General features: G+C 39.9%; 1 protein-coding gene across 5 annotated transcripts in view; it reads right to left on the bottom strand.

The window, feature by feature from the left end:
* Positions 1 to 23,249, bottom strand: part of RERE (arginine-glutamic acid dipeptide repeats) — a 429,014-nt gene that overhangs the window by 155,065 nt on the left and 250,700 nt on the right. For all 5 annotated transcript variants that reach the window (XM_049707765.1, XM_049707760.1, XM_004272354.4 and 2 more), the window contains 3 exons: positions 18,479 to 18,584; positions 16,911 to 17,007; positions 5,480 to 5,584 (listed from right to left, as the gene is read on the bottom strand). In XM_049707765.1, coding sequence (XP_049563722.1) covers positions 5,480 to 5,584; positions 16,911 to 17,007; positions 18,479 to 18,584 — 308 coding nt within the window. The remainder of the gene's footprint in view (positions 1 to 5,479; positions 5,585 to 16,910; positions 17,008 to 18,478; positions 18,585 to 23,249) is intronic.

Raw genomic sequence — 23,249 nt, 5'->3', positions numbered from 1 at the left:
TGCACAGTGCTCACTAACTATAGCTATTATTAGTAACATTATTGCCACTGTAATGGGGGAGATTATATATATAAATTCTTGCAAGTGCCTCGGTTTATGATTACTTCTAAATATAAGGATAATCATACTTAAGCCTCAATATTGCTTTTTAAAAAAAAAACAACCTGCTTCCTGGAAGAAGAAGAAAAGCAGAGAGGGCACAGGTGAATTCAGGTGATCACAGGTGACCAGGGACATTCTCTCCTGGGTAAGACAGAAGATGAGATCTGAGCCCTCAACTTGTTTTCCACCTGATTAAACAAGAGAAGGCTCATGTTCAAGAAGCAAAGAACCAAGAATATAATCAGATTTTTCATGCTGCAGACCAAGCCTCTGATGAGACCACTGACACCTACATGAAACTAGCATTAGAGCGCGGGACTGCTCCGCGACCACCTATACACAGAATACTACACTTTAGTTTACTTTTTCGGCCACATTGGGTCTTCGTTGCTGCACACAGGCTTTCTCTAGTTGCGGCGAGCGGAAGCCACTCTTCATTGCAGTGTGCGGCCTTCTCATTGCAGTGGCTTCTCTTGTTGTGGAGCACGGGCTCTAGGCACGCAGGCTTCAGTAGTTGTGGCTCGTGGGCTCAGTAGTTGTGGCCCACGGGCTTAGCTGCTCCGCAGCATGTGGGATCTTCCCGGACCAGGGCTCGAGCCCGTGTCCCCCTGCCTTAGCAGGCGGATTCTTAACCACTGCGCCCATTAGGGACCCAAGGAACTCTTATTTAGCAAAGGGAAACAAAGGGACTGGTTCCTGGTAAAATTCACTCTTAATAATTTAAAAATAAAGGCACCTCCTCTCAAGTAGCCACTCTGCAAACTTGTTCTTACTGGGACTCCATTCACTATTACTTCCTTCCCCTCCTAACTCACTGGCCTGAGGCAGAAAGGTAAGGAGAACTTTCCTAAGAAATGAAAGGTATAGACTCAGAAAAAGTCAAAGCACAATAAAAAAAGCACTGGCTAATAGGCCGAACCTGCAGAGGTGGAGGGATGGGAAGATGGGGGAAAGGACAACCAAAAACTCAGTAAACCCTCCACGCTACAAAGAGGACAGGCTCGTTTGCTATAAAAAGCCCAAACCTCTTTCTCAATAAAATTTTTTTTTCAATTTTGGTTCTCAAATTTTCAATAAAATATCCTGACTGTAGAAATGTATTATTTCCCATCAACACTACTCACGTATTTATTTTAATTGTTGAGTCAGTTTCATCATGGTCAGTGAAGAAATTTACCCTACATTTTTAGCAACCGTATATATTCAAGGAACTTTATAATTAATATTCCAAGCAGAGGCAAGAATCCCCAGTGCTCAGACTTCCACATGTCAGCAGAAACAACCAGATGGTTAATGATCTACCTGGTAGAATCAAGACATCTTGGGAAGTAGTTCATATTTTGCTTTTGGATTTAACATTTTACGGAGTTTAAAAAAAAAAAAAAAGATACTTCTCAATCTCTTCTTCAAAAGAAAATTTATAATTATTTTTGCAATTCCCGAAAAGGAACAAAAAAACATGACAGTTTACAAAAGCTACCCTGTTTTTGTTTTCCCCATTTTTATTAAAGAGGAAAACACAGTCCAGGAAGTACAACCTTTACCCATGGACACAAAGATGAAGTGGGAGCATAGAATCAGAACCCAGGCTGCCTGCGTCCAAAAGGGGAGATCCTTCCATGCTGTTGGTCTTAACAAAAGGATCAAGCAGTCAGATTAAATGGCCATGAGGTACTAGACAAATAAAAAAGCAACAAGGAGAATAAAAGGCTAGATGTAACCGGTCTCTATGCCCAGCTCTTTTTATAAGCTAGAACCAACCTACTTTATTTATTTATTGTTTTGAACCAACCTACTTTAGTTCAACCAAGGATGCTGGTGTTTTGGTCAAGTTCATGTACAAGGATTACTGGCTTTATGTACTAAGACCTCTGAGCTGAAATTTATTGACTTTATTTGAAGTTTCTCACTAGATTTTGGATCATACCCTTCAAAGAAAATGAGAACATGATGACATTATGTTCAGAGTATGCTGACTGCAGAAGTAAATTTGGAGTGAATCTTATTTATTGAGCAACAGTGAACACGCCCTGAGTGCAGAAACGTCAAAACAAATTCCAAAAGCAAAGCCCAATTACCAAAGGTTCAAGCCCTCTCTCACCTACCAGCCCCCCGTAGCCTGAATTCTACCTGAAGCTAGAAACATCTGCCCCCACATTTTTTGCCCAAGTTTTGCTCCTTAAATGTCGTGGGTAGCAGGAACACAGCGTTACAACCCCTAAGCTAAGATCCTTAGGACCAGAAGATTTTCAGAATTGAGAAATTTTTGGATTTAGAAGGTACTACAGGGAATATACCAGGGTAATGCCACAGCAGTGTCTGAGCAATAATCCCTATTCTACCACATCGGTACCTTTGTAGTAAAAGCTGTGCAAATCCACACAAAGTGAACTGAATAAAGAATACAAAAAGTCTCACATCAGTTCAGGTCAAGTTTGACCTCAGGGTCAAATGAATTTCAGCACCCAACTTAGCATAAAAATTTTTTGATCCTCAGAGCTTTCAGATTTCAGAATTGAAAATAAGAGATTATGAACCTGTATTATTGTGGATGCTTTACTTATAGTAATGATCAGTACTCTGAGTAGAAAAAAATAATTAATGAAATATAAATTTATACCTAATAACACCGAAGTAATTCTATGCCGACTACAAGAAATCCACCCTCTCCAAATTTTAAAGGCAATGGACCAAAGAATTCATAAAAGTCTGTTCCCCACTAGCACGCAAACCAAACCAAAAAGTTCTGGACAACCAGGTCCCTGATAAGGCACGATATTAAGAAATATAATAAATAAGTAGGTGGGGGGGGAGGTAGCCAGATATTGGGGTTTTAAAAGGATCTGTGATAAATGTGAGAGGAAAAAAAACCCCAATCATTCAGTGCCAGCTAAGATGCTAAAAAAATTATGGAAAATTACATAAGTCAACTTTTAACTACTATCAGAAAATTTGCTATGAGAAACAACTCTATCTTAAACTTCAGTTTTAATTGCTCAGTTAGAGTTCACACGTTATTTAAGGGGAGGGGAACAGTCGTCAAAGTCTGGAGTCACAGAATCACCATTCTTTAACTTCCAGTGGTCTTACTGATCAACGCGCCATCTCACGAGATTATTAGAACGGTCTGACATTCCTCCCCAGATGACTCAGGGCAAAACAAGTCAGCACACAGCACCACACAGCCACAGTTACATGCTAGTCTCACTCATCTAAAATGAGGGAGACCAGCTCATCACACTGCCCCATCCCTCACAGACCTGAAACAAAGACAGAAACAGAGGTAAGTTCTGCAAGGGCATGCACTCCAAGCATTCGAAGGACTGGGCTGTGCATAAGCCAGGTGGAGAAAACAGTTTTCTATACTCTGTTAAATCACATACACAGTTTTGATAATTTGGGCAGCTATGGGAAGTGTGCACCAAACCCCAAACTTCAGAGGTAGAAAGTAGTGCTCATGGTGAAGCCAGTGAGCTTGGGCCACACTGGCTTTATCACTGCAAATTTTCACACTCACTCTGTGAGAAGTTTGAGACCTGCCACAGACTTATCACTAATAAGTAGACATTCAAATATTTGTTCACTTCAATTCATCCAACAACCCCCAAGCACTTCCACTATGCCAAGCACAAGCTGGACTCGGGGAACAGAGCCACAGAAATGAACAAACGGGACTAAGGTCAAAGCACTAAAGAAGTGCTTCAGGAGGCAGATCCTGTAAACACGCTGCTACAGGTATGTCTCTGTGTTGCTTTTTCGGGTGAGATAAATAATAATATATTCCTCTATCGCATGCCTAACCAACAGTTTAAAACAAAACTGATGGGAAGTATCACTCTGAATGACTACCAGTAACATACAATAAAAAATGAGACAAGAACCTGTGTGAGTCTCTGCTTACACAGATAAGTTACATATCACTTTAAATGAACATTCAGCAAAAACAGGTGTACAACCAAAACTAGTGAAAAGTAAACTTGCTTGGCTATTATGAACCCAAGAGCTAAACACTTAAAACTCAAAAGCTATTTGGTCAATTCCCTGAAACAATCTAACTTGTGCAATATGACAGCCATCTATCAAATAGTTAAATAAATATGGCATCACTGAAATAACAGGCTACTGTGTATCCAGACAGAAATCCAACTGTGAGTGTCCAACACTTCACTTGGGCAACAGGAAGACATGTCCAGGCAGTTAATAAATGCATATGTAATATAAACATTTCACAATATAAGATGCTTTTGAAATATTACCATTGATCAGCTCCTTTGCCATTGGAATAGGGCATACTTTTGAACAAAAGCTCAAAGTCACTGTTTTTTAAAGAAAAAAAGGTAAGCAAAAAAGGTGAGCATAGTTGTTGTCTAGTATATATATGGAGAGAGACACATGTATATGTCCCAATAGAGCTTTATGCAGCCTCTTACAACCACAACAAAGAATATGTTGCCTTTTATTGACCCTAGTTTGACGGTCTGAACAGCAACATTCTAAATTTTACATATAATTTCTCAGCATCCTCCATGAAGAGGTTTTCACTCAAGCGGTACCCATCTGGCAATTATACTTAATGTACTTCTTTCTACTAACTTCCTTGAGCCAAGCATCTTTTATTTCTTTCTCAGTCCTTATAGTTTTAGATTATGTCCTGACTGTCCTGTGCACAGACTACCTGATCGCCTAATAACCTTCTCTGTTTTTTCAAATCCTTAATAAAACAGTCACATGATTGATACAAGATAAATATGAACACATATACTCTTACAGAAGTTCTTCCATGGGCTGAGTTAAAACTACAGCCTATCAGAGACATAAACAAAGAATTCTTTCTGTTAAATTATTTTGACTCTATTGCTTTTCATTTAAAAAATAATAATTCTACCTGTGATATAGATCTTACCAAGACAGTTGAGAACTGGATGTGTCCATCTCATACCAGCAGTCTTACTAGAGGTATTTCAGTGAGTGTTCCTGGGGTTTTATTAAGTGAACAAATTACTAATCAACGAACTTTCCATAATGTCCTAGGTGTTTTCAATAAGGTATGGAAGGCTTGACTGAATGGGCATGAGGGTACAATTCATAATAAGTTCAAAACACACACCAACTAAACATCTGTCTTTTTCTTGCCCTCTCCAAACCCAAATTGTCTTACTTTTCCTTTTCTTAACAACAACAAAAAAGCAAACAATAAGCTGCTAAAGACACCAAAGACATTAAGTACTACAACTCCTCCCGAAGAGGTTTATTTACTACAGGACTTTGTGTCTTTTTTTCCATCTTATCAGTATATGCCCAGAAGTATACATAGACATACCCAGGCACGTGAAAAAAGCCAAAGTTCTCACGGAGTGGGACCCAGTGACTCACTTACCTCGTCTCAGGGTTGTAGCCTAATATGTAGAAAAATGAATCCACTCGGGCTTTAAACTCTCTAGCAGCAAATATGTCAGAAAAATGGGAGATGTTGCACTTCCCTCTGAAAATAAATGAACAAAAAATGTTAGTAATGTCCTCAACAGCTTTGCAAACCATAATACTACTAGAAAAGCAGAGGTGGGGGAAGATGTAACTAAATCCATGGTATTCTAAGAACATGTAGAATATGGCTACAAACTGTTTAATTATCTGTTCAGAAAAACAGGAGTTCACCCCCCAAAATAAGAAAATGTCCAATATTATATTTTTTTGTTTCATGACTGCTTTAACCTACAACTTAACTGCTTTTATCTCAGCCTTTTAGTCTTAGAATAAAATTAATCAAACCACAAAGACAAATTGAGGGCAGGATTGTGATGAAAGGATATTAAACTAGAAATGATGGGCAAAAATTTAAACCACAGTTACATTACTTTACAAAAAAAAAAAAAATCCATCTAAAGTCTCTGTAAATCATCAAAGCAAAATGGGCCTTTTCTTCCTGCTACCTTACGAAAAGGAGAATGTGTAACTGTTAAATATTTTTCTTCTGAGTGTGGAAGAAATAAACTGTCTTGGAAATTAAAACCTAGAGAAATTTTAATTTTAAATATATAGATGGGTTCTAATATACAAACACACACTTCCCAAATTTTCAGGTAACATTAACTGACTAAGTTGGAAAATGCTTTCCCATGGAAATACTAGAGCAGTAAGGTTTCCAGGTTCATCTACTAACAAAAGTTAAACCACAATATAGCCGAAAACTCTACAATACTACACAACTCCTTAAGCAGCGTTTCCACGCACCAAATATAAATGTCATTTACATTATACCATGCAGTAGGACCCACCATCCCACCACACACACCTACATACATACAAGAGTGCTGAGAGAAATTCCAGGGTTCCAAAGAAGGCAGGGAGGTTTTCAGAATTTCAACTCCCTCAGCAGTTACAGGAAGCAACTTTAACATCAACTGGAAGCCAAAGGCTATGATTAGAGTAGATGGAATTGGAGGATCAAAGGCACATCAACAGAACCTGCAAGATGCTTCCAGGGATGTGACCTCCCACTGCGTGAGCAGGCATTCCATTCCCAGAAGGACTCCATGAGTTGGCACGTCAACAACACACACATGTGCTAACTGCCAAGGTGTTAGTGAAAGAAACTGAGGGATATCAACATGGGGATGGACATTCATTCACTTCGTAACAAATTAAAAAGCAATTAAAAATCCTCCTTTCCCACAGGGCTTAAGTAATCTGTGACCAAACCCTCAGTACTGGGCAGAAGATAAGATGAGCTGAGACAATCTCCATTTTAAAAATTAAACAAAAATACTACTGATTTCTTAAAGTTCCTTTGGATACTACTGATTAGAAGACAATGTAGGGTTATTGAGCACTTAAAATATGGCTGGTATAAGTGAAGAGAAATGAATTTTAAATTTTATTTAATCTCAATTAATGTATATTTAAATAGCCACATGTAGCCAGTGGCTACCATCTCAAACAGCACAGATTTATATAACATTTCCATCATCGTGGCAAGTTCTGTTGGAAGCACTGATTTGTAGGTAACATGATACAATTAAAGGAAAAAATGGACTAGGTATCAACTCTCCAGGCCCAGGACCTATCCTTCTAGTATTTAACTGGAACTAAAATGAGCTCCTGGAAAAGGACAGGCAGGTAAGACAACTTTTTAGATGAACAATGCACTCGCTCTGCAACTGATCACCCATCTATCAGAAATGATTCATCCCTGAAGCCTAGAAGAAATAAGTAAGTCCCTTTATCAGTTAACCAGAGATAAGTACATCTATTATACCTATCTCATAAAAATATTACGAAGATCAAATGAGAAGTCTATGAAACGTTGTACACTGCTCCGCGCTGTGCAAAATCAATTACTTCATCATTGTCCATGACTAAAGGAAAGCAATTCTTCCTTTATTATTCTTGGTTATTACTCAAATTTAAGTTTATCCTTAAACTTGAATAATTAATTAATTAAACACATAGAAACTCCTCTAACCCACAATTCTAAACACAAGCATTGGAAATCAGTTATGTTTAAGACAAGGTTTCCCAGTCTCAGCACTACTGGCATTTTAGACATCAATCCTTTGTTGCTGGCAGCTATCCTGTATTTAGCAGCATCCCTGGCCTCTACCGCATAGCACCCACACACATCATTGTGACCATCAAAAACACTGCCAAAATGTTCCCAGGGAAGGGCAACACAACTGGCTTAGGGAAAATCCAAAGCAGTAGGAAGAGAAGGCTATCATATGATAAACTACTATGAAGCTGTAATAAACGGGATTTTATCTACCACTGTGTCCTCTATTTGCTTCCCGTTTGGTTATGTGAAGGGTATTGATCTTTGTATGTTAATTTTATATCCTGCTACTCAACAAAATTTTTTACCATTTGATAGAGCTTAATCACTGATTCTCTGAGGTCTTCCCAACATGCTAACTTTATTTGCAAATACACATAGTTTCACTTTTTCTTTACCCTTTCTTAAGCCTCTAAGTTGCACCTCTAATACAATAAAAACGTGGAAAGTAGTGGAAATAAAGGACATCCTCACCTTGTTCCTGACCTTAGTGGAAAAGCCTCCCAGGTGTTCCCATTAAATAGCTTTAGAATAACCGTATCATAATCATCGCTTAGGAGACAGGTTTCTTCCTTAGACTTATTAACATGCTATTAGATGTTAACAGAGTCTTGAATAGTAAACCTACCTTGCATGCCTGGAATAAATCCCAGTTGGCCATAAGGTTTTTTTTTTTTTTGCGGTACGCAGGCCTCTCACTGTTGTGGCCTCTCCCGTTGCGGAGCACAGGCTCCGGACGCGCAGGCTCAGCGGCCATGGCTCACGGGCCCAGCCGCTCCGCGGCATGTGGGATCTTCCCAAACCGGGACACGAACCCGTGTCCCCTGCATTGGCAGGCGGACTCTCAACCACTGCGCCACCAGGGAAGCCCCATAAGGTATTTTTGAATAAAATACTAGAATTTCTTAAAGCATTTGATTAATTAGATCTAATGTTTTCACTCATTAATTTCTGCTTTTATCATTATTATTTCCTTCACTGTGCTTTTGTTGTTGTTCATAACTGCTTTATTCATACTAGCCTAAATACAAACCAAATGTCCATCAACAAAGAAACGGGTAAACAAAGTATTGTATAATTTACAATGAGATTACTACACAACAACATATAGAAAAGAGCTACTGATACATAACCCATCAAGAAAAATCTCAAAAATTAAATGTTGAGTAAAAGAAGCCAGACACAAAAAAACTACATACTGTATGATTCCATTTATATGAAGTTCTAGAACAGCAAAAAGGAATTTATGGTAGGAGAAATCAGAATAGTGGTTGTTTCTGGGTGGGAAGTTTAGAGAGAACAGGAGCTGAAGGGAACTTTCTGGGATGATGAGAATATCCCATGCCTTGTTTAGTGTCAAACAAATTTGCCAAAATTTATGGAAATGTAAACTTAAAATCTGAATTTTTCTATTAAAAAAAAAAAAAAAGCATTGGGAGAAAATAAAACACCAGTCACTAGCATATAGCTGTGGCTCTTGGAAGTGTCTGTCCCTGCCGGGTAAGGGGCCCGCAGTAGCAAAGCAGAGTGGAAGACAGGGCTGACAGGGGCCGGGAGGCTGACCGTGGCTGGTTCTGACTGGCTGCCATCCGTTCTGAAATATTCTTCATATCGCCTCTTGCTGAAGAGTAGTGCTTACACTTTAAAGTAAAAGTGTGTACATGTGTACCATTTTAAGCACTCAGTGTCTTTCTCCAGGGCTCTCTTTTCACCATGCTCTTGCTCAAAACAGTATATTATTTGACAGTTTGTGAAATGGAGGCAGAGAGACTGTTAAGAGAAAACTGCAATCATGTCCACCTTGCTGAAACAGCTGCTTTCCCAGCTTCCTCAGGTTCTGCCTTCCCCATATCTTCACTGTTACCAGAAATAAGACTAAAGACAGGGAAGCACCATGTCTTGGGGTCCTTTTATTCAGCAGTAACAAGGGCTCCCTGGAAAAGACTTGTTCAAGTAGTGCTTTGCTGTGACGCCCCCCAGTTACGCCCTGGGCACTGCACCATCTAGAGAGTCCTGTGCCTGGTGGGAGAAGGCCATCTGAAGGGGATGAAAAAGAGGAGAGAACCTCCTCAGGCAAGCAGAGAAATACAAATGGAAACTGTGGCCCAGAAATTCATTCCCTTAAACTGTACCCATAATTGAGCGAGTCTTCATACACCCCCAGACATATGCGAACCTCAAAGAAACTAGTGAAGAGGTACACAAGCTCACAAAGACTGCTTACAGTAGCTTGTTTGTTTACAGCTATTACTGTCACTCTTACCCGGAAATAAGAGGAAAAAAGATTTTGAGACAGGTCAGCATCGTGTTACATCGTCTATTGTAAGCCATTTGATTAATGACAGGCACAGTATCTTTTCTTTTTTAAGTTTCTTTTCTATTTCTAGTTCTTGTTTCTCTCGCCCTCCTGTGGGTTATCTGAACATTTTTTTAGGATTTCATCTTGATTTATTTATGGTGTTCCGAGTGTTATCACTCCACATAGTTTTCTAGCGACTGCTCTAAGTATAACAATATACAACATTACTTCCACTGAAGCCCCTCTGCCTCTCCACTTTTAAATTTAATTTTCTTAAATGTTTGAGGAAAATTCTTAAACACTCCTCAAAGACACAAAAGTAAATACAAACAAATGGGAAAACACCCCCTATTCTTGGATAGGAAAACTCAACATAGCATTTCTCCAAACTTGATCTATAAATTCAAGGCAACCCTAATACAAACACCAGCTAGCTATTTTATGGAATGAAACAAGTTCTACTAATATTCATGTGGAAAAATCAAATAACTAAAAAGGGGGGGAGCTAGCCCTATCAGACATTAAAACATACTATGAAGCCTCTATCATTAAGAGGGTAGTGCTAGCACATATCTAGACAATAGGAAAGAGAATATCAAGTCCAGAATACATATGGAAAATAATATACGACAAAGGTGGCATCTCAAACCACTGAGGTAAAGACAGTAAATGGTACTGGGGCAGCTGGGTAAATTTATCTTTAAAAAGTGGTGTAGGGCAAGGCTTTCTAACTATGACTCAAAGTCCTGAGGGAATACTTGCAACAGGCATATTAAGAACTTTTAAAAAGTGAGAGACAAAAAGACAACAACCCAACAGAAAAGACATGAACAGACAATTCACAAAAATATAGACAAAAATATGCTCAAACTCACTCATTGACAACCTACATGCATATACACAAGACAGCAGGTGAAGAAACCACAGTACCCCCACAAAACAGAGTACTACACAGCTGTGAAGGAGAATGAGTTCTGAGGAGCAATTTCCAGAACATACCGCTAAGTGAAAAAAAGCAAAGCACAAAAGACTATCTATAGTATGCTACCCTTCACATAAGAAAGAAGAAGTTATAAGAAAATAGACATGTATTTGCTCATTTGTGAAAAGAAAATGCAAGAAGGATAAATTAAGAAGTAAAAGCATCAGTCATCTATAGCAGGTAGGGGGGCTGAAGACTGTATCTTCTTATAGCTCTGACCCTGTGAGCCACAGCAATAGTTCACAAACCCTTCCTTACCCAGAAAATAAACAGACAGTCCAAATCAACCAAGAGGAACCAAAAATAGAATGCAACGTCTAAAAAATGAACCCAGCTATATTACAAATGAGTAACACAACCACACCTAAGGAGCTACGAAAAACAGAACTGACCTGAGCAACTTTAGAAAACAGGCTCTTGCCTATATACTATACATAAGACTAAAGACAAAAATGTAGTCAGTAAACGTGCTTCTCACAGGCACATGGGTTACAAATTCTGAAACTAAGTTATGTGTACCGTAGAATTGGATAAAAATAAGCAAATGAAAATATATTTTAGGGCTTCCCTGGTGTCGCAGTGGTTGAGAGTCCACCTGCCGATGCAGGGGACACGGGTTCGTGCCCCGGTCCGGGAAGATCCCACATGCCGCGAAGCAGCTGGGCCCGTAAGCCATGGCCACTGAGCTTGCGCATCCGGAGCCTGGGCTCCGCAACGGGAGAGGCCACAACAGTGAGAGGCCCGCATACCGCAAAAAAAAAAAAAAAAAAAAATATATATATATATATATATATATATATATATATATTTTAAACAATAAGAACTGAGTTTTTCACTGCTGAAGAAAGAAGTTACCAGTAAAGAAAAGGGGAGGGGTACAATGAATCTCGTGGTTCTGCTCTGGGCCACGTGAGGACACAGGGAGAAGCCAGCGGTCTGCACACCAGAAGGGGGCCCTCACCAGAACTCTGGCACCCTGATCTTGGACTTCTAGCCTCCAGAACTCTGAGAAAGAAATTTCTGTTGTTTATAAGCCACCCAGGCTATGGTCTTTTGCTTCCAGCAGCTGTAACAAAGTAAGGTATCCGTGAAATTCAAATAGGGTCTTTAGTTCAATGGTATTGTTCTAATGCTATTTCTTGTTCCTGACAACTGTACCGAAGTTACATAAGATGCTCACACAAATGAAGACTGGGAGATGGATACATGGAAACTCAGTACCTACAACTTTTCTATGTGCCCAAAAGTAGCTCCGAACAGAAGAATTTTTAAAAGACTATGACGTATTCAAGGGCAGAGAGAGCGTGTTACTCAGTTAGGTGCTCCCAGCACCTCCACGGCCCTTCCCCTAGGATGAGCAGCTCAATAATGTGTTAAATGATGAATGAATAAAGAAATAAGGGACTGACAAGTTATGGTGTCTAATGAAGTACTAAGCATGTACAGACAAAACAATAAAAATGCCGTAGGCCAGAGTTATTTCACATATAAAAAGAACTGTAGACTAAAGCCAGGAAATGAATCTTAAGTTGCAAAACTAAGAGCTCTGAGACTTCACGAAACCCCTTAGGGAACTTGCAGAAACTAAAGGAACTTTGTTAAGTTCTGAGGAATGGTTGGGGAATTGTACCAAGACGTAATTAACCTGTTTCAATCACTACACATATGTGACGCTAGCTGCCCGTAACAAAGGAAGGAGATAAATTGATTTGGAATGGAAAAAGGGCAATTAGAAGCCCTAAAGACCTAGTTTAGGATTTCTTGGCCCTGGGCTTCTGGTAAATTCACTCGAGAACATACTCCTATTAATATGAATTCCTAGGTGAAATGATACCTTGTAACCTGTAACCTACCTTGGATATTTTTTTCCCCAATAGGAAGCAGATAATCAGAAGGCTGGAAAGTAGCCCTCAAGCCGACGGAAGCGTTAGGATCTCCTGTCTGCCCTGCACAGTCAATGCTTGAGAACTCACTGTTACAGCTGCACAGTAAGCCCAAAAGTGTTGTCCAGGCCACATGTTCAGAGTCCAATCACAAAGCAATCGCTCTTGATCCTTCGATCATCAATAAAGTATTATCCTTAGGGTAAAAATACTACCATAGCAAACAAATTGCAAGCTACAAACTAATTTGCTCCTTCTCAGAGCATCTACAAATGGCTCCGAGCTGAACACTCCTCCCCATGCCTCAAGTGCTGAGTATCCAAACAATCCATCCTAGAGGCCACGGAGAAATAAAATAAGTGGATGCAAGTCACTGTACCACCAATAACTTAGTACAGAATTATATTGAATTTCACTTTTCCTTTTTTTCCTTTTATGCTTTTAAGAAACCAATTCAGATTCATGAGCACTACTCATACTACTGAGTGTGAGATACTCTCTCTGCAAGAGGCTTTTTCACGCTCTGTACCTTACTGGATATAAAACCAGTTCTGGGTTCTGTCACTTAATCATGTGACTTTAAATAAATTTGTTAAAAGGTGGCACAAAGGTTAACAAACTTGACCTTGGTCACAAAACTATGTGGTAAAGCCAGGATTCAAACTGAAGTCTTCCAATTTCAATCTGGAGCTTTTTCTTTTATACCAGCGTCAGCCCAAAATACTTAACCTGGGAACAAGGACAACTCAAAAATACTCCACTCAAGATACTAACACAGTATTACTATATGGTTACTGATAAACGTAACGAAGAAAAGAAAATAAACAGCTGTAGAAGCTTAGCTTGAAAGGCAGGAATGAGGGGCAGCCAAAGCAAGAATTCAAAAACAGCAGCAGAGCAGTAATGCTGGACCCTCAACACAGACATCTACAACCGTGAAGATGCCACCATCTCTTCTCGGAATAAATTTGGTTTGGGTAGGGAAATGCTACAATCTCAATTTACACAGAGAGGCTGCCGAGGAGTTCTGTTTTCCTTTTGATTCATGATGCCTAAAGGACAAAGCTCTCTCTTCCTTTATAGCCCAACCCTAGCACCGGCTTGAAAGAGAAAGTTATACACCGGTCTCCTCCTGAGTGAATGGAATGGCAAGAGCCCCTCGGAGTGCTGTGAGCCGAAAGAATCCACACCACTGAGCACTTTGATCTCTGAGAAGAATGGTGCTAAGCACTAACACTGTCTTCTTCTTTCTTTTTTGTCCTCCATGTTTTTTTCAGTACATTCATTTGATCCTCTTTCATGTGCCTACGGCCTATTTTATTTGTCTTCTTTCAAAACTGAACTTATTTTTGGCAGTACGACTTTATATCTGTGGAGAAAGAAAAAAATCCTTTCTTGGATAAATGGTGAAGGAAAAAGTGGGAAGAAAAATGAAAGCCTAACCCCCACCCCCATACTTTAAAATTAAAGTAATCTTGCTTTAGTGAAGAGGAAAGGAATAAATAGAGATTCCGGGGGGCACGGCTACTCAACTCTGCTTTTATCAGAGATGATCTTACAGTGAGCACTCTGAGAACCAGGCAAGATTACTAAGCAACAGCAAGAACCCCCCAGATGAGCCCCAGATGCAAGCAAACGTCAACACACCCATAAGGATTACTGAGCAGCTACTAGGCCAGACCACCAGTAACCATGTGGTCACATTCATCTGGTGTCTTTGAAAAAAACCCAACTGTCAAGTCACACAAGAGATGCTCTATTTGAAGCCGACAAAGTCAAATTTAAGATGACAGCTTTATAAAATCACTGTATGACCACTTTAAAGAAAATACCACAGGAGAAAAAAACTAATCAATAAGGGTTCTGGTCACATACACAGGAAAGGAAGATCACCACTTTAGCACTCCAGCTCTTTGGTGGTCAGTGAAGAGACAGTAACCTGTACAGTTACAGAAGACACCTGACTGTAAACCTAGCGAAAGTAAATTCATCCGGGTCCAGCTAGAATTACCTGGGACAACCCATTCTAAAAATGCTATAGTATAAAATGACTCTACAAACCAAAACAGTCTCTGATCAATATTCAGATATATTCACTTTAAGCAAATATATCAAAATCTGTTGAATGACCAGAGTTACATATCTCACGTATTTACTTAACTTCAACTCTAAATTGCTTAAAAATCATTCACCTCCATCAATGAAATAAGATGGGGGGCGGGGGAGCATGCAAAGCGGATAAAAAATAATCCCAGGACCAAGTCAATTGTCTTAGCTAATAATTTAATGGTTCCATCAATCTATCCAACCTTCCGTTAACTTGCTTTGTTGAGCATGCAAGTTTAAGATTGGAAAGCCACCGCCAAGAAGACATGAAAAGCTTGGGGGAATTTTGTTAGAAGTTTATAAAACACTACAGGAATTCTCTAAATGTATCTGAAGTCCTGTAGGAAGCCAAATCTAACCACATACGCGCCCTCCCTTACAGCGGGGCCTGGCAGACTGCAGTCTGCAACAAGCCAAATCTGGCCCGCCACCTGCTCTTGTACAGCCTGAGAACTAAGAATGGTTTTTCCATTTTTAAATGGCTAAAAAATAAATCAAAAGAAGAGTCATATCTCCTGACGTGTGGAAATTAAATGAAATTCAAATTTCAGTGTCCTCAAGTAAAGTTCCATTGGCGCACTGCCACCTCATTTATTTACATGTTGCTTGTGGCTTTTGTACTACAATGGCTGAGCTGAATAGTTGCAACAGAGACCGTGAAAAATTATCTGGCCTAAAAAGTTTGCCAAAACCTGCCCTATATTAAAAGTTGCTACTAATTTGCCTTCAAATAACTGGCTTTAGCTATGTAGCTTTGCACAAGAGACTCCAGATGGTTTTACTGAATACCATCTGAGCAATATAATAGAGAAATTATTGTATCTCATTGTAGTTAAGCTAAAAGCCAGCAAATCCCTATGACTTCCCCCCCCGCCGCTGCGTTGGGTCTACGTTGCTGCACATAGGCTTTCTCTAGTTGTGGCGAGCGGGGGCTACTCTTCCTTGCAGTGCACGGGCTTCTCACTGTGGTGGCTTCTCTTGTTGCGGAGCAGGGCTCTAAGGCATGCAGGCTTCAGAAGTGGTGGCACACGGGCTCAGTAGCTGTGGCTCGCGGGTTCTAGAGAGCAGGCTCAGTAGTTGTGGTGCGTGCACGGGCTTAGTTGCTGCATGGCATGTGGGATCTTCCGGGACCAGGTATCGAACCAGTGTCCCCTGCATTGGCAGGCGGATTCTTAACCACTGCGCCACCAGGGAAGTCCCCCTATGATTTTTTTTTAAACCATGTTCTTTAACAGAGAAAGTGGTTCTCTCACCATTTTGTTATTTTCAGTGGGGAAAAAGGTATAATAAAATCACTTGTCCTTACTTCCTTTACCACCTAAGAAGTCCCAATTCTTCCCCTCATAAACAAAATACACCAGAGTAAATAGGTTATCTTTTTCTTGAAAGGGACAGAAACTACCAGAGGGTGTGAAGCAGAGGCTCACGGTCACTTTTTGGCATTATTACCTAAGACATTAAGGCTAGCAGCAATGTTACCTCAGAATAAAATCTTCTGTATGTTTTCCTTACTCCCAAGCTTTTTAGTAGTAAACTCTTCATACACACAGAAATTTAAAAGTATACAAGGCAATGAAAATTCCTATGAACTCTGCCTAGATTCTCCTACAATTACATGCTGCCATATTTGTTTCATCCAATTTTTAAAATCTATCTTGGCAGTGACTGAATCTTCAGGAAATAATCTGTATAACACCCCACCCTAAATACTTTAGCAACGAATTTTCAAGGAAATAAAATACAAAACTCTAGAGAGGTTTTAAAAGAAAAAAGTGGTTTTTCCCTCTCACACAGGTTAGTGAAGACAGAGGCAACCTCTGAGACCCCAACAATCCACAAAGTTAACACCAGAGTGTCAGCTTGCCGAGACCACAGGGGCAGTGTGTTGATATTACGATTACCAGATGAGATCTAGGCAGCTTAGACTCTCTACCTACAGTGGCCTATGACTTCTCCTTCACAGAAGGACCACACATCTCTGGCGCTTACCTAAGGGCAGCAGCGTGGTAAGTGTCAACGTAGTCAGAAATGAAGAGCTCTCGGTTCTTGATAACTGGGTCTGTTATGACAAGTTCTCTTCCAGAGTCTGTCACACACACACACACAAAAAAAGTTAATTAGGAGGATATTATAATTGAGTTTCCAGAGAGGATTAGGAAAATTTCACAAAATTTTTCTTTCAGGATCACTTCCCACTATAAAAAGCACAGTAAATAACCAGGCCTGTCAGCAAAACAGAGAAGAGGAATAACATACAGCAGGAATAACAGGAGCAAGCGTCCTGTGGGATGTGTTTCTGCCCTTTATTAAGTCCCCACAGTTTGCTGAAATGTATTCAGCAGAAAATGAAAAAAGAAGGAAAAAGAAAACAACTATCACATTTTAGCAACTTGTAAACTACTAAAATTTTCAGTGATCCTGTGCATCTGGTATTTTATTGCTAAATATTCAGGATGGAGTGAAATCACACTGTTTCAAGTTGAAAAGAATAACCAAGTTATTATTTTTAATAAAGAACCATCATTTAACTGTTTTAACAGAAATTTAATAGTTTCAAAAAACGAAAAAACTGGTAAAATGTAAAAGAACATTATTCTTCAAAACTGTTTTCACATTACTGCATTCATAGGCCTGACTTCTAATGTGAACTTTATTAATTAAAACAAAAAAGAAAAAGAAAGAAAGAAAGAAAACTGTTTTTGACTACTGGTTTGTTGACTCAAAACCTGTCACCAAAGGCAGTGTGAAGGAGTGAGACAAGCACAGTCATCCGGGCCAGAGAGAGCTGGATCACTGCCCCGGGGTCTCCACTCAGAAGACAAATAGCCTTGGCAACTCCTTTAGCAACTCTAAGCCTCGATTTCCTGTTCTGGAAGTGGGGAGTGACAACCCCGAACTCATATAATTAATGGGTAACAAATGTGAATCAGCTAGAATGAGGCCTAGCACCTCAAAAAAAAAATCAATAAAAAGAAGCTATTAGACATCTGAACAAACGTAATATACACTTTATGTACATATCTCACGTGTCAATAAAGTTATTGGGTAGAAACTACAATGCCAGAGGAAGAAAAAATTAAAAGATGCTCTGAACTACCTTCCTATTGTTCTAAAAGTCAATACTCAAGCTAAATTTCAAAATATTCAGGAAAGCTTTGCTTTGAAAACTGAAGTTCACAAGCCTGAAGTTCAACAATACAGATCATTAAAAAGAAACAAAATACAATTCTATAGGGTTTTCAGTGTCATTAGTTCAGCATTAGGTGAGAAAAAGGAATAAAAAGATGAAGCTACTTTTATTTCCAAAGAAGATCTATCACTACTCCTAGTTTAAGGGAAAGATGCTACTAGCACATGATCAGGTTGTTTCTCTTTTAAGGCAGAAATAGTGAAAGAACTCAGCAAAAAAAAAAGAACATTCCAGTAACGTCTATTGATAAAAAGCTTTTTCAGTGAAAACTTTTCATAGTGGTTATCTCCATTTAATGAATGTTTTTACAAAGAACTTTGCCCAAAGCTAAGAAAGTGTAAGAATCAAACCAGAAGGACATATTTACCATTTTCATTATGTCGATCCTGAACCAAATGCTGATACACAGAATCTGGAACTTCAGATTGACGGTAGTACCATTTGACGTTCATGAGTAGGTGGTCCCTCTTACTCTGAAAAGGAAAATCTAACAGCATTAGGAACAGGATTTCGGGTGCCCACAGGTGCATACCATACCCATGATCAAAAGCCCCGGAAACAGGTGGACAGGCAGAGAAGGAGACACACAATTACTACCAGGACCACAAAAATACATTAGTCAATTATGAGGTCAATTTTCATTTTTTGAAAAATCTCAGCCACAACACCTCTCTGACTCTATCCCTCAAAGTTGCTTATTTCAGGAAACAAAGGAAACCAAAGTTGAATCTATAAATCTCCCCAGTTTGATTAACTAATTCATTCGATATGTCTTTTATTTAGCATTAACTACTCAGTACACCACATGAACACATCCTTCCATCTGAAGCTTCGGTTGTGTTGGCAGATATTTAGAAACTGTTTCAGCACACTGTCAAGGCCATTAAGGGCAATGAGTTTTCCCTGCTACTTTATTGCCACTTATGCTCTATGGCAAACTAACACGGCAAACTATGGGTGGTGAGGAAGGTACTATGAGTCCATGGAGCAGGGATCCTGTCTCATTTATCTCTGAATTTCCCAAGAAGAGAACACCTTGGACATGGATATGAATAATAGCGTTCTATGATGGTCAGGGTCCCATAAATGTTTGTGAGACACTTAACCATCGTATCCCTAAAAGTTAATTTTGTTCCTAGTTCATTCGAAGAATAAAGAATCAAATACTGCCTTTCCATTTGAAGGCTGTGGGGCTAGGCCTTGAGGGGACCATCTCTGTGTACCTGGTCATGAAGCATCTCAATGTGGCAGTGCACTAAGGCTTCCCGGGGCCTCAGAAAATACTTTCCGACCCAGCTGAGGGCCGTAAGGGACTTCCCCAAGGGGAGTGCAATACCACTCCTCTTAGCAGCTTCTACCTTCTCATCACAAGTCAGTGGGTCAGAAATGCACGAGAGCTAAAATTCGAGAAACGCCTCACGTTTATATGGGAGATGGCCAAATCCTAAAGTATGTCAAAGGAGCCTTCTCTAATGAAGTAAGATGCTTGATGCTTACATGAGAGGTTGCACAAAGCCTTCACTAAAAGACCAGGAAGGCTCAAAAATATTTTTGCTAAAATATGTAAGCCGTTCAAAGAACCAGAAAGAAAGCAACTGCCAAAGGTCTTGACTGAACTCAGACGTGAAGAAGCGCTATTCCCAAGTGAATTCCATACACGCTAAGGTTCTTACTTCTGCAATGAACTGTGTCAAATATAGGGCATCATTACTGGTTTGAATAAAAGAGACTGCATACAAAGAATAATCCTACAAAATGGGTACTTTTTAGTTTTTATCAATTTTTCACTTTTATATTCTACACTGTTTATACTGAGGGTGGGAAAAAGAGGACAAATCAGTACGCTGCATAAAAAGAATACACTTTATATATAGTATAGGGGTTTACAGACAGAGCAATTACTTCCGGCAAGGGATTATGGAGGAAGGAACATCTGACCTGGGAAAAAATGGGAAATATTTCGATGAAATTTTTTCTAGGCAAAGGAGGAGACCTGAGAAATACACAAAGATAGAGAAAGTTCAAGACATACATAAGACACATGCAAGTGGTCCATCTGCATGCAGCACAGGAAAACATTCTGCATGATGGTGAGGGGAACCTGAATCCTAGCTGGAGTTTGGCCTTTAGTGGCTTTTTAACTCTCTGGGACAAATGGGGTCTTCTATCTGCACTGCTGACCAAAGCCACAGGCACTGAGGTGCAAAGCCCCAGGCCAGGCCGAGGGAGAGCAGCTAAAGGGCTACAGTATCTTCCTGAGGCAGGATGATAAAGAGCGCACTCATCAGGGAAGGAAGGAGACACACCAGGGGAGGGGCAGGGCCTGTTTGGCAGTACTCAGGGATAAACCCGGCTAAGTAAATACACTGTCCAATACAGGGCTTCTCAACCTAAAAACTACTGACATTTGGTGCAGACAAGTCTGTTGCGGGGGCCTACCCAGCGCACTGTTAGATGCCCAGCAGCATTCCTGGCCTTCAACCACTAATGCCAGCAACACTCCTCCCTCATCGTGACAACCAAAGACGCCTTCAAATACTGCCAAACGTCCCCTTCGGGTGCAAAACGCTCCCAGGTGAAGCCCAATGGTCTGACAGTTTCCTTTTTAAGGAAAGCTAAGCCAGAATGGTAAGACTATACTCTAATTCAAGCACTACTGGGCTGGGCTGGTAAGTACAGGATAGTCGGTCATGGTTCAAATCCCAACTCCATCACCTCCCTGTTACATGACTCTGAGCACATTACTAAGATTCTCTGAGTCTACCCTTTTCTGTAAAACAGGATTATCGAAACCTACCTAAAAGGACTCATGGAAAAACTGAAAAGATGGAAAAGCATCTGTAACTGAGCAGGAACTCAAGAGACTATTGCTTTCTGTTAGTAGGTGACTCTAACCAGTGTTTCACAGAAAACTTCAAGAACTTTGCTAAGAACTGTAGGAGTGATATCTTCTCCAGAATATGGTTTCTTTCAGGAGATGACAGTGATGTCTAGTCACTGAGCTACTGATGGATGCTTCAACATCACAGCACAAAGGAATTCAGATCTGCTAGCAGTCCTAGCAACAGTGTTCTAAAATTTATACTTTTACGTACTTCTGTAACACCTAAGATGTATGAATGCCAAATGACCAGACGAAGATACTATGAAAAAAGAAAATTACAGGCCAATATCTTTGATTCATAGAGATGCAGAAATTCTCAACAAAATATTAGCCAACCAAATCCAACAACACATAAAAAAGATCATACACCAGGACGGAGCTGGATTCATCCCAAGTTCACAAAGATGGCTCAACATACGCAAATCAATCAATGTGATACACCACATTAACAAAAGAAAAGAGGAAAACCACGTGATCATCTCAACAGATGCAGAAAAGGCGTAAGATGTGTGAAAATGTGAAGGGCAACAGAAATAACCTTTAAAGGTACCATAATCACACAATGTCTATTTTTCAGAACCAAGCCAGTGATTCAGGTGACGTTTTGAGGTATAATACCTATGTTATCTTCTGACCCAGGCACACTTAATGATTCCACCCACACAAAATTACCACTCTAGTTTGTTTGTACCTAGATTCACCACTCCTAAGCCTTTACAAAGGGAGTTGAAAGCCTACTGGATTTCCTAATGCAATACTACCCAACAACCAGGGAGTGGCGGCATTGTGTTTAAAAAAAAAAAAAGCCTCCAGATTCTGAATCCCACACATGGCAAAGGCAGGCAGGCTCAATGTAAACAAAAGTTCTGAACGAATGTAAGTAGCTCTAATGGACACAATCTTCCCAAATAGGCCAGGAATTTAGGTAAAGATTAAACGTCTATAAAGGGAGGCACCGTGTTGTTTCAGAGGCACTAGCCTAAAATCAGGTAATCTAGGATTTTGGTACTGTCCACAATCACTAGTTAGCTGGGGGTGACCTTAGTGAAGTCACCCAGCCGTCTGACAAAGTGAGGGACAGCACAAGATGATTTCTATGGTTTGGTTCCATCTTACATGCCTATGTTTAGATTTCTTCCCCAGACCTAACCAAGTAGATAAAATAGGATTGGGAGAGCACCCTTATGTTTTCTCTGTATCACACAATGGCATTAGCTCACATTACCATCCTATGGAGTTTCAGGAACTAAAACGTCATCTTCCATGGAAGCTGCCTACTACGCGCTAAGGAACAGCAAAAGGGAGCAGAGGGCGCCCCCTCTCCCGGTACTCGCTCCCTCAGCCGTCAATCATGGGAAATCTTCATCTTCTTTACGCTTTTCACTAGGCTAAGAATTCTGCTCAAAATTACAGAAAATTAAAGGCAGACATGAACTTAGAGATCATCTGATTCAACCCAAACCATCTGGGTTTGGGGCCAATTACCTCTCCAAGCCTCAATTTTCTCATATATAAAATGAGGGAAAATAATAGTCTATATATACCTCGTTAGGTCATGAGGATTAAATAAATGAATATAAGTAGAGCGGACTGGCTCTCAATAAATGCTGGATAGTACTATCACTGTTTTACAGATGAAGAGAGGAGTTAAGCTGTATCAAGAGGCTGGTTATAAATTCTGCTTTTCTCAGATCCAAAATTATGCTCATAATAGCAATACAAAAGTAGATCCAGTAGCAAATTAGAGGGAAAGTTTCTTCACTTTTGCAACAATTCAAGAAGCATGTCAAGTATTTCTAACAAATATGCCTCATTATTGACTAGTGATATAATTGGACAACTGCATAATGGTCAAAGTGGTTATAAATGACACATTTTAAACACAATGCTGAATGAAGAAGGAAGCGGTGAAAAGCTTCCCATGTGAAGGCATCCTGGGGTATATTTCTGAACACAGAGAAGAGCCCACTGGGAAGTAAATATTTCTCACCATTTTTTCTTTAAGGAGAGAGAGATTGATTTGACTGCGTCCAGGTGGTAAGATGCACCAGCATTAAGAGAAAACCACCAAACCAATCTGCTTACAGTAAGGTTTCACAGGCCCTGTGCAAAAAAGGAGAGGAGCTGATTCTGGGTTGAATTATGGATTTGTCCATATCCCTGGCCCAGATTTCTTGAAATAAGGGATGAATGTAAATTTAGGGAAATAAAGAGTTTAACAGAGGACAAATCCCATCACCACCTGGGTTTAGAA

The sequence above is a fragment of the Orcinus orca genome, chromosome 1 (genome assembly GCF_937001465.1).
Source record: "Orcinus orca chromosome 1, mOrcOrc1.1, whole genome shotgun sequence".
Classification (NCBI taxonomy): Eukaryota; Metazoa; Chordata; class Mammalia; order Artiodactyla; family Delphinidae; genus Orcinus; species Orcinus orca.
Note: the sequence above shows the minus strand (reverse complement) of the source record. Positions and strands in the feature narration are given on the sequence as shown.